At 29.2% G+C, this 12860-nt stretch overlaps 3 protein-coding genes across 3 annotated transcripts; 1 reads left to right on the forward strand and 2 right to left on the reverse strand.

Annotated features, from left to right (window-relative positions):
* Positions 1–2784: 2784 nt before the first annotated feature.
* On the reverse strand, positions 2785–5641 carry Phum_PHUM527150 (guanine nucleotide-binding protein G alpha subunit, putative; the record flags this gene model as incomplete). Its single annotated transcript, XM_002431361.1, has 5 exons — positions 2785–2975; positions 3277–3560; positions 3679–3965; positions 5080–5264; positions 5521–5641. 5 exons carry the CDS (start codon positions 5639–5641, stop codon positions 2785–2787), a joined length of 1068 nt encoding a protein of 355 aa, XP_002431406.1.
* A 955-nt stretch (positions 5642–6596) lies between these two features.
* On the forward strand, positions 6597–8018 carry Phum_PHUM527160 (UDP-glucose 6-dehydrogenase, putative; the record flags this gene model as incomplete). Its single annotated transcript, XM_002431362.1, has 1 exon — positions 6597–8018. One exon carries the CDS (start codon positions 6597–6599, stop codon positions 8016–8018), a length of 1422 nt encoding a protein of 473 aa, XP_002431407.1.
* A 612-nt stretch (positions 8019–8630) lies between these two features.
* Positions 8631–12253, reverse strand: Phum_PHUM527170 (apical endosomal glycoprotein precursor, putative; the record flags this gene model as incomplete). The annotated part of the gene is made up of 14 exons (XM_002431363.1): positions 8631–8674; positions 8858–9023; positions 9106–9302; positions 9382–9546; positions 9632–9719; positions 9813–9993; positions 10075–10354; positions 10432–10701; positions 10777–10933; positions 11004–11180; positions 11257–11428; positions 11655–11922; positions 12020–12047; positions 12140–12253. 14 exons carry the CDS (start codon positions 12251–12253, stop codon positions 8631–8633), a joined length of 2307 nt encoding a protein of 768 aa, XP_002431408.1.
* Between the last annotated feature and the right edge of the window lie 607 nt (positions 12254–12860).

A 12860-nucleotide genomic window follows, 5' to 3' on the forward strand; every position in this document is an offset into this window, starting at 1 on the left:
AAGATTAACATCTTCCTTCCGGGAATAAAGTTAAAAAAAAGGAAAAAAACGAAAAAGCCAAACGAGAGGTGAGGAGGAGGAGGGGGGGAAACAACCGAAAAAAAAGCACCATCGATCGCAAAACGAGAGAAAAAAGATAAAAAAAAAAAAAAAAGGGAAAACAAATGAAAGAAAATTAGAAAGAGAAAAGTAAAAGGGAAACTAACTAACCTTACAACCTCCCCATTGAACACTTCCTCATCCCTCCCCTCCCCTCCCTACTCGCTCCCCGAAAAAAAAGGAAACCAAGTTCAAAATGTGCAAAAGACCTAATTTGTTGTATTTTACCTCCGCAAGGGGTCAGGGTGGAGCCTAAAAAAAAAAAAACTTCCCCTAAAAACGTGGGGAAAATATTATTTTTACATTGGCGAATGAGTTTTTTTAGCTTAATATCAAAACGTTATAAAAGTCATTTTTTTTTGTTTACTTCAAATACAAGGGCGTGGACTTTAAATAATTTTATTATCATTATTATTTTTATTTTTTTCTGGAGAATAATAATAATAATAATAATAATAATTTTTTATTTAAAGTTTTTAATTTATTTTTAATTAAATAAAAAAAAAAAACATTCGATTAATTTTGACACTCGAAAATATCGAAAACGATTTTCCGCAACGGGGGGGGGGGGCGAGAGGATACGGGGAGACAAAATCCCCCATAAATCCACGATTAAATCGTAATTTACGTTTCCGGTTTTCGCGATGGTAAATACTTACTACTACCATTTCCGGTTTCTTTTTTTTTTTTAATTTCGAAATCGGGTTAATTATAAATGAGACGAAGACGTTTTTCCGATTCGGAAAATTCTACGGATTTTCACGGATAGGACTAGTAATAATAATAATAATAATAATGGATTTTTAAGGTAAAAATAAATAAAACAATAAATTAATAAATTGTATATAAAATAATTATATTCACAATACCAAAAAAAAAAAAAAAATTTTATTCAAACGACGTCGATTTTACCAATAAAAAAAATTTGGGGGGCTCCCCTCTGAGGAAAAAAATTCCGTTAGAGGAGAGGGAACCCCCGTTACAAAAAAAAATAAAGTTAATAAAAATGATAAAAATCGACATCGTTTATAATAATCAGTTTTATAATAAATCAATCAAACAATCAATAAATCGATCACGCACACACACACACACATACATTTTGCACACACTCACGCACTCATTTAAGCCCACTTTTTATCTCTCTCTATCTCTCTCTCTCTCTACGTGCCCATAAATAAAAAAAAAAAAAATAATCACATAAATGGATGGCTTTTTAATAAGACTTTTATTAACTAGTGTGGAATGACTATATTAATCACTTTTATTTATTTATTTATTTATTAAAAAATAAAACCTCGATTAATAAGTTTTTTTTCTTCTATTAAAATAATTATTATTTTAATATCATTATCATTATCATTATCATTATTATTATTATTTTAATCGAGGTTCTTTACATAAAAAACATAAAAAAATAATAAATCAAAGTAAAAAAAAGGCACATTTATTTATTTATTTAATAATTAATTAATTTTTTTCTTTTTTTAAACATAATAAATTATTATAAATAATAATAATGATGATAATAATGATAATAATAATAAATATGAATTTTATTATTATTTACGTAACTTATGCCATAAGTAAATATAATATCATTTTTCTTTTATTTAATTAATAAAAAAATTATACAAAAAAAAAAAAAATTAATTAAATAATAATAATAATAATACTAATGATGATAATAATAATAATAGTAATAAGTTTTTTTTTATTAAGTCTTGTAAAAAAAAAATTATGTATAAAAATTTCATTTTTTTTATGCATACTGGACACAATATTTGTAAACAATAATTATAATAATAATAATAATAATATTTATCACGGCCGCGTTAAATAATAAATACGAGAGTACTCGAGCCCTCCCCTCCCCTCCCCAACCCCCTTTCTTTTATCACGTAATAAAAAATTATTTTAAAAAAAAAAATGTCCGTCACTTTCATCGATTTTCCCTCCTTTTTTAAGGGATTCTATCAAGTCTCATGAAATTTGGCTCGACAATAAGCCACTTTTTTCTTTATTGTCAGACAAACAACGTTCGGGGGGGGGGGTCATTTCATTTTGTAAAACCAAAAAAAAATTATTACAAAAATGTCCCCCCACGAACATGCACGCGCACGCTCACACCCACTTTCACACACTAACAAACAAACACACGTACACAAAAATATATTTACATTCATAATTTTTAAATTTCTCTCCACCACTACTACCACCTTCTCCTCCTCCTCCCCACTCCTCCTCCCATCAATAATCGTCAATGGCGACGATTATCCGTGTAATGTAAATTCATTTGCGTGATGATACATAATAATAATAAAATAATAACGACGGTTAAAATGATTAAATATTAATATTAATAATAATAATAATATTAATATTAGTGATTATCATAGAGAGACGACTTTTTCTTTTAAACATATTTCAGCTTTTCGTTTGTTACACTTTCAAACAAACAATGACTACAATAATAATAATAATAATAATAATAATAATAATAATACTAATAAACTAGAGATCGACAAACCAGTCAAAAATTGGCATTATTAATATTGGCATCGTCTTCATCAAAAAAAAAAAAAAAAATGTAATAATAATAATAGTAATCGTCGCGTTATTACGTAAAATAAATAAAGTAAAAAAAAATTCCCCCCCCCCCCGTCAGCTTTATATATAGAAAAATCAAAACAATCCGGCATCTTTTAAATTGTTTGTTATAATAACATCGGTTACATCGTCAAAAACAAATTGTATGTTGTTCGTGTCCGTGGCACAAGTGAAATGAGTGTAAATTTCTTTCTGATCTTTTCTCCTGTTTAAATTTTCAAATTTCATTTGAATGTAAGCTGCCGCTTCTTCGTACGTGTTGTTCCCTGCGAAAACAAACAAACAAACAAAAAATGACTAAACGACAAACAAGGATTTACGTTGCGGTTGTTATCGTTGTTGTTCTTGGTCAATTTTATTGGAATGACTTTGACTCGTTATTAACGACATTATTAAGATGACATTTTGTGAATATTAAATCGTTAAAGGGCGCGGCTTCATCGATTTCGCACGTAAAATAATAATAATGATAATAATAACGATGAAGATATGGTATGCTTGGGGGGAAAGGTGGGGGGGGGGGGAAAGGGAGCAAGACGACATAAAAATAAAAACGGACAAACGAACCTGTGTATTCTGGAAAGCAAATGGTGAGCGGACTCCTCACGATTTTCTCTTCGAAAAGATCTTTTTTATTAAGGAACAATATTATAGACGTTTCGACGAACCATTTGCTGTTGCATATCGAATCGAATAATTTCATAGATTCGATCATTCTATTCATTTCTTCGTCTTCTGCTAAAACTAAATCGTAGCCGGAAAGTGCAACGCAAAATATGATGGCGTTCACGCCTTCGAAACAGTGAATCCATTTTTTCCTTTCCGATCTCTGACCTCCCACGTCGAACATTCTGCGTTCACGTTTTTTTCAACAACGATAATAATAATAATTAATTAATTAATGGCGGATTTAACATGGCGGTTTTTTTTTTTTTTATTATTTTTTCTTATTCGTTATTAGAGATTTACCTAAATCGTAAATTTTTAAATGTGAAATGTGTTTCGACTATTCCCGTCGTTTTAACTCTCGTCCTCAAAACATCTTGCTGACTCGGTACGTAATTTGGCAAAGATATTTTATCTAACGAATTTAAATAATAAGCTGCTGAATCGTTTAACTGATATTCTCGGGATCTTGAAAAACAATGTTGGACTCCGGCATCTTGCCAAAGTTTTTTCATCAATATCACAAGTTCCGGCGTGAGTTCGCCTTCTTCCGCTGCGCTTGCCAATGTGAAAAATTGCCTCGCACTGTCCTACAAAATAATAATAATAATAATAATAATAATAATCATCCGTTAAAGGTTTAGTCATAATAATTATTTACGTCACGATGATGATCATTTTTAATAATAATAATAAAAAAACAAAATAAAGAAACGAATTTTTCTTATTAAAACAAAAACAAAAACAAAACAAGCGTGATTGAAGCGGGGGAAGGGGGAGAGGGGAGGGGGCCGTGAGAAAAAGAAAATTATCGTTATTGAAATTTATTTCTCAAGCGAATAATAATAATAATAATAATAATAATAATTACTATTTTCACATTAAAAAAAAAGAAAAATTTCACCTAATAAGGAGATTTTAAAAAAATTAACGTGTTTATATTATTTTTTTTCCATTGGATAAACTCATGCAAAATTTATATTGAGAAAAAAACAAAAGAAAAAAATTTACAATTTAATAATAATAATAATAAACAATAGAAAGTTTTAGAAAATTAAATGATTGAATTAAAAATTTAATTTTTTTTTCTAGGATTTAATTTTGAAAAGAAAAAAATGCGAAAAAGTAAACGACAAAAAAACTCGAATAAACTATGTTTAAATATTTGTAGTCAAAACAGACAATATGAAAAGTTTTTTATTATTATTTTTATTTGTTTATGATTTTTATTACTCTGTTATCCTTTTACTAAATTACAAAATAAATAAATAAAATTAAATTTAAAAAAAAAAAAAAAAACAAATCAACACATTCACGACACAAAAATTTTTTGTGCGACATGACATTAAACGATATTTCAACAACTTGCATTTAACTCACCCCTTAAATATATATATAATTTCCAAAAGAGTACTGTAAAAAAAGAGAATTCTTCATTACAAATAATTATTATTATTATGTCATTTAGATTAACTTATCTTAAAAATTTCTTTTACTGCTAAACCCATTTATTTTAATCCGAGTAATTAAAATGAGGTAAATAATTATAATAAAATTAAACGAATAGTTTAACATTTTGTCATTGATGATTTTGAGAGAAACTGCAGACGATTGTGATTTAATGTTAAAGTATTTGGTATCATACTGATTTTGAAAGGGTGAAATATTTAAAAGGTATGTATATAATAAAAATTTTTTGCTTACTGCTCTGCTGGGATCAGCAAAAGGTATTCTTAATTGACCCATCGCTCTAATGATTGCCATCAAACTTTGAATTGTGTTACTGTATACAACCGGTCTGTATTGTTCGCATTCTTCAGGTGAATATCCAAACTCGTGTATTATTTTCATTTGCTTAACAATTGTGCTTTTCCCAGACTCTCCAGCTCCTTATAAATAATAATAATAATAATTTTAAAAATGTGTTGTTGCAGAGGTTTTATTTATAAAAAAAAAAAATATTACCATTTGAAAAAAGTAAAAGAGCTTTTGATATTAATCAACTTTCCAAAAAAAAATTCTTATGTAAAAGGTGTCAAATTAAGTATAATTTTGTCAATAAAAGTATTTGAATAACGATAAAACAATCATTACAAAATCAGGGGAAAAAAATACCCTTCGGCTTATTGACAAGGTAAAACTTACCCAGTAGTAATAATTTAACTTCCCAAGCAGCCCTTTCTCCATCGGCTTTTAAGTCTTTGTCAATTTTTTTAGATCTTTCAATGGCTTCTTTTTCGCCATTCGTGCTAACCGCACATCCCATTCTTAATTACGTACTGCTTATACCCAGAGGAAAATAGTAAATAAATAGTATAGGCCACCGACTCCACCCGACATTCGCAAGATGGCGGTTAAAATTTCTTTTGAATTTTCGTTGGCTAAGTTTTCCAGTTGTGTAAAAAAATTTTAATTTATAATTAAAAATTAAAGTTGTTTCACATATTTTAAATTTAAAAACATTACAATTTTACAATTAGAATGTTAAAATGTAATTAAAAAATGATAAAACACTTGACCAAACGATCTATCTACGTCCACCTTTGAGTCGGTTATAGTTTACTAACATACGTTTTCCGTTCGTAAATTAACAGCTACTGGAGAATATAGTTGTTCGTAAAATAATTAGTTTTGTGTTGTACCGCTTTTTTTTAAAAAAAATTTCATTAAAAAAAAAAAGAAAACTTTTTACATTTAAATTATTTTTAATAAATTATAAATTATTTAGTTTGTTTAATTTATTCTTTTTTTTTTTTTTTAAATAAAAGGGATTATTTTTTAAAAAGCCGGTCAAACATAATCCATTGACATATTTTAATTCGTTGATTTTTCGAACACACGTTTAAAGTAAAAAGTTACAAATTAAATTGCACTATTGGTTCAAAACCCTAAACTATGAGATTATTTGTATTATTCATTAATAATTTACTCAGTTGATATTAATAAATTTTAGTTTAAAAAATTAGTTTTCATTTTATAAAAAAAAAAGTATTATTATTTATAGGTAAGAGTTTTTTTTTTTTGAAAACAATAATCGAAACTTACATTTATTTTGACATATAGAAATCACATTTGACAAATGTGTGAATGTAAACGTAGTTACTTTAATAAAAAAAAAAAAAATTACCTCCGATTATGTGTGGTAAGATTTTTAAATTAACAATTAAATTTTTTAATTTTAATAATTCTTTTAATTATTTTCAAGGTTTTTTTATAACGAAATGTCAGTGAAAAAGATTTGCTGCATTGGTGCCGGGTATGTGGGTGGTCCTACATGTAGTATTATCGCATTGAAATGTCCGGAAATTACAGTAACGGTAATCGATAAAAATGAAGAAAGAATAAAACAGTGGAACTCGGACAAACTTCCCATATACGAACCAGGTTTAGATGAAATTGTTAAAAATTGCAGAAATAAAAATTTATTTTTTTCTACTGATGTATATGCAGCAATTAAAGAAGCGGATTTGATTTTTATATCAGTGAATACTCCTACTAAAACATATGGTATTGGAAAAGGTAGAGCTGCTGATCTCAAATTTGTAGAAAGTTGTGCTAGAATGATTGCTGATATTGCTGAGGAAAATAAAATTGTTGTTGAAAAAAGCACAGTTCCCGTAAGAGCAGCTGAAAGTATTATGACAGTATTAAAAGCCAATCAGAGGCAAGGAGTCAGTTATCAGGTTCTTTCGAATCCAGAATTTTTAGCCGAAGGAACTGCTGTGAAAGATTTATTGAATCCTGACAGGGTATTAATAGGTGGTGAAAACACACCAGAAGGAATTATTGCAATCGAAGCACTTTGTGCAATTTACGAGCATTGGATACCCAGAAAAAACATAATTACGACCAACACTTGGTCATCGGAATTATCAAAACTTGCTGCCAATGCATTTTTAGCTCAAAGAATATCAAGTATTAATTCATTATCAGCAGTGTGTGAGGTGACAGGTGGAGATGTATCTGAAGTTGCTGCTGCCATAGGTATGGATTCAAGAATCGGTTCAAAATTTTTACAGGCTTCAATAGGTTTCGGTGGGAGTTGTTTTCAAAAAGATTTATTAAATTTAGTTTACATGTGCGAGTGCCTTAATTTACCTCACGTCGCAAATTATTGGCAACAAGTATTGGACATAAATCAATATCAAAAAACAAGATTTACAGAAAAAATAATAGAATCTCTTTTTTGCACTGTGACTGGGAAAAAAATTGCTATTTTGGGTTTTGCATTTAAAAAAGATACGGGTGACACGAGAGAATCTGCCGCCATATTTGTTTGCAGAACTCTTTTAGCAGAAGGCGCGAGACTTAACATATACGATCCAAAAGTTGAAAGTAAACAAATAATGGAGGATTTAAAAATTTCGTTGACGACGCAGGAAACGAAAAACGAAGAGAAAAGCATTATGATATTTGACGATCCGTATGAGGCGACTGCAAAAACTCACGCCATTGTTTTATGCACAGAATGGGACGAATTTATTTATTTAGATTATGAAAAAATATTTAACGAAATGATGAAACCCGCTCATATATTTGACGGACGTAAAATTTTACAACATGATAAATTAATTGAAATCGGTTTCAACGTTCAAACTATAGGTAAAAGTTTAAATTCAAATCATTTATTAAATAATTGGTGATTATTAATCCCATATTTATTAAAAAAAATATTCGTGCAATTAATTTTAATTTTTTTTTTTTTTTTAATTACACAATCATCGTTCTTCCAAAGTTTTTTTAACTTTAATTTTAATTTTATATATTCCACAATTTATTTTTAACGTATTATTTACTTATTTTTTAATAATAATGAAATATAATAAATATATTTTATTTATTATTTATTTTAAATTTTCCCTTTCCTAATTAAAAAGAAAATCAATTAATGTAACCTCACTGTTAATGCTTAAAAAAAATTTTTTTTTTTTTTTTTTAAATGAAATAATTAACAAGATGAAATATTATTAAAAATTAGTTACAAATAGTTTGAATGAATGAAAAAAAAAAGTGACGAAATGTTAAGAAGGAGAAATAAATAAATAAAAAAAGGCAAAAGTTAATTAATAAAACAAGAAAATTTTATACAAAAATTTAAACAATAAAAAAAAAAAAAAAAAAAAAAATTTATTATGCTACAAAATATAATTATATATATAAAAATTAAAGTATTTTTTCGAAGATGTTTGTTTGTTTGTATCGACGTTTTAATTAAGTTGTTATGTCCAAAATAATGTATTAATAATAATAGTAATTTACACGTTTTCCATAGATTTTACTTTAGCTTGCTCTGGACGAGCTACAAAAAATTGAAAATCTCAATTTTTAAATCAGAAAAAAATTACGTTAGGGGAGTCGTGGGGGGCGTCGAAAAGAAAAATTATTTATTTTTATTATCATTTATATTTATTGCGATTAAAAGAAAAAAAAAAAATTCATAAATTGTTTTGTTTTTTTACGGTAATTTTTCATTATGACTTACTGGGACAACCTCCGTTTGAAAATGTTATGTCATCAATAGCAAAACCTCCATTTGTTGCCATACCTCTCATGACAACGTTAAAATCAGTGCTACCATCAACCGTGAGTTGTCCTGGAGTCCAAAGAGGACGTTGAGAATCTAAATCGGCTGCTTGAACTTGCCAAAGCTAACAAAAAAAAAAAAAATTTGTTCGGTAAAATTTGTTGAACTTTTTTATTTGCCATCATCACTTTACTATTAAAACTTACGATTTCTTTTGGATTTTCTTCGTTGGTCGTATTATCTTGTCTCATTATTATCAATTGAGCATCTTCTCCAGCACCGAAAGCGGCAAACCAAAATGCCATACAATAAGATTCTTTATTTGATGGAATTACTGGAGATACAAAATTAACTTCGTTAATTGCCGCATTGTGATTGAAGAGATCAAAATAAACGTAACCCTCTGTAAAATAATAAGAAAATTTTTTTTTTAGTAAATCTGTTCAGTAAAAAGAAACATGTCGAAAGAAAATGATAATAACCTGGAGCACCAAATGTTTTATCTAAAAGATTAGCTGGTCGCCTCGTGTTAACTGCCAATTTCCAAGATTGTACAGGTACCGTTTTATGATTTTCAATAACCCAACCGCATGTGTCTTTGTCAAAATGACAATCACCAGGTCGAATTTCAGCTTCTTTCGGTAAAACTGTTACGAAAAAAAAAGTTAATTAGTTAACGGTTGTTAATAAAATTAACGAATTTAATGTTGTTTGTTTGTTTGTTTGTTTTACCAGAGCATTGGCCATTGTAAAAAGTTATGTCATCAATAGCGATAATTCCGTTTGTTTTACTCGAACCCCATGTTCCTTCAATTATTATCTAACCATTCAAAAAATAGAAAAAAAAAATTAATTTGTTTCCCTTTAATAAAATGATTAATAAACTATTATTATTATTATTATTATTGTTTACGGTATAATTAATTTCATTGATAAAAGTTTGTGCGAATTTCCATTCGGGTCCTTGATGATTGTACAATTGCCATTTTGGAGTTACTATCGGTACGTTATGTTTATCAAATGTTTTTGTATAAATTGCCAATGAACCCAAACTGGAACCTGGTGGTTCTATGTAAGGTTCGTTTAATATGTACCTTTTAAAAGAATGAAAAATTTTATTGTTTAAACATTTTTACACATTAATATTGTTTCTTGAAGTTTTTGTCGTGTCTTACCAAAATGTCATACATCTGGGTTGAAATTGCATTTTAATTTCTTTACCACCCAATAAAGCTCTCGATCCTGGACGTTGAGTGTTACCTTTCCCCAATGCCAAAAAGTATCCCTTATCTGTACCTAATGAATGATCAATCATTAACGGTCTTGTTTCCATTCCAGTTATTCTTTCCCAATCGAAATCATCCGTTCGTTCTCTCGGGCTTGCATTTGTCCAACCGCATTCGTCGACTTCAAAACGACAATCTCCTGGTGTTATGGCAGCTACCTGAGGCGAAACTTCAATAGAAAAAATTTATTAATAATCTGTAAGGTTTAGGTTGATGAGATGAGGTGCCAAAATTAATAATAATTACTCGGACAACTTCCGGGTATTAGAGAAACGTCATCGATGGCTATATTTCCCAACTGATTTTGACCAACTTGTCCGGCTATGATGATTCTAAATGAATTTGGACATGATATGGGTACTTCTGCTTGATGCCAAACATTTCCTGATTCTCCGGAAAGACTCCACAATTCGGTATCTGTACCTTCGTCTTTATCGTTCAGAATAACACTCAACGTACCGATTCCACTTCCGTACATGTGTGTCCAAAATCTTAAGCAAAGCGGTTCGTTCATGGCTATTAAAAAAAAGAACATTCTCGAATCTTAAATCTTTTTTTTTAAATGTGATAAAAAATTTTAGAGAAACTCACGAGTGGCTTCAAAATCTTCGCTTGAAAGTAATGCAATGTCACCAGGTTTACGAGGATATGATGAATCAATAAAAGCAAAACCACCTTCCATACCTCCATGTAGCGAACTTGATCTATCGGAAGCGGGTCCTGTTGATGGATTCGTACTTCCTCTTCCCTTCAATCATAAGACCAACGGTGTTACATAAATTCAAAGAAAAATTTTTACCTTCATTTCGTTTACTCACCAACGACCATTGAAAATCATCACCATCTTCGTTGTACCACGAACAAAAACCTCCTTCAAACGTACAATGACCCTTACATTCAGATCCAGGTTGTCTTGCGATATTGTCAACGGCAACATAACCTCTATATCTTCGTAACGGATCACCTAAATCTTTAGCAACCCCTTCGAAAATAATCTGAAGGGAATGAACATAATAATCGTTACAAACAATTCAAAACCAAACCGAAAACTTTAAAGAAAATTTTTCATACCTGATGTTCTTTGTTAAAAGTATACAAAACTTCTGCTCTTTTCCATTTTCCATCAGTCACGTCTTTCGAACTCCATAATATCCTATCAAAAGTATCATGATCGTTTTCTTCTTCGTTAATAGGATGAAGCAAAACCCTTAAACCTGCAACGCTTAAACCATCAATGGCATAACTGCAAACAAACAAACAAACAAACAAAAATTTTCTTTAAACTATAATTTCCAGTCAACATGCAAAACAATCGTAAACAATCGTTTGTTACCTCTTATCACTTCATAATTTAATCGAAAAATTAATTTTTTATACCTTTATTTTAATCGTAAGGTTCACAAATGAATTATTATTATTATTATTATTGTAAAAGTCATTAACCGTTAAAAAAAAAGGTTAATTCTTACTTAAAAGAAATGCATTTTCCATTCAAACTCGTTGTAGGTTCGACGGCGCTTTCGATAAGAGCATTTTGTGCCATTCTCGAATCAGGTACCAATAATGACGTTTCAAAAAATATATAACCTCCTTTGCCATCGGCATTTGCATCCATCGTGGGACCCCCGAGCCAATTCGATAGGGATCCAGCACCGAATTCCCATTTTAAACTCGAACCATTTTTATTCGTCCAATCGCAAGTTATCTGATCGACATCCGTACCAAAATCGCATATTTCTATCAACAAAAAAAAATTTCCTCGAAATCATTTCGAATACAAACAAACAACAAACAAAACAAACGAAACAAACAAACAAACAAAATAATTTCATACCTGATGTTTCTTGTCTTTTGTTTCGATTCTAAAACAAACGAGAAAAAAAAGAAAATTTATTTTTTTAAAAAACTATTTCCGGTGAAATCCAAAAAAAAAAAGAAAAGTCACGTGACTTACAATTTCTTCTAAATTTTCAACATCCAAATCGATTTCCGTTAACGGATTTGTCAAACCGAACGATGATAATGATAATAGCCAAACGTTAATAATCCATATAGAAAACAAAAACATTTTGTCGCCTTTTTTTCTCCCCTTTTTCGATTGCGGTCAAGATGATGATAATGATAATAATTAACTTATGATTTTCCACTTAACGGAAATTTCGTTATTCATAAAAAATTTTTTTTTTTTTCAATCGATATCTGAAATTTGAATTTTATTAAAAATGAGGGGGGGTGGGTTAAAAGGTCAGCAACTTTTATTTGAACTATTTTGTTGCATCTTCCATTCATTCATTCATTCATTCGTTAATATTATCCGTTCTACCCCCTCCATCCCTCCCTTCCTTCCTCCCCGGCAGGTTTAATTATGATTCGTTTTCGAATAAAATTTTAAACGATAAGGCGTACCAACATTGCAAAAAAAAAACATAATCGTTCGCGTTAAAGGTTGTTTTTGTTTTTTTCGTTGAAATTGGATTGCAGCGGGGGGTGGGGGTGGGGGAAAGGGCCGAAATGCATATAACGATTTCGAATCTGTGTAAATTTTTACACTTTTCTTTTCCAGATTGTGAAAATATCGATTTTTTTGTTTTATATTAACTATAAAAATTAATGTAAATGGAACGAAAAAGTTTTTTTTTTTATTTTACAAACACGCAAATTATTTTTTTATTTAA

This window comes from Pediculus humanus, genomic scaffold (genome assembly GCF_000006295.1).
Source record: "Pediculus humanus corporis 1103172108285 genomic scaffold, whole genome shotgun sequence".
In the NCBI taxonomy this organism is placed as follows: Eukaryota; Metazoa; Arthropoda; class Insecta; order Psocodea; family Pediculidae; genus Pediculus; species Pediculus humanus.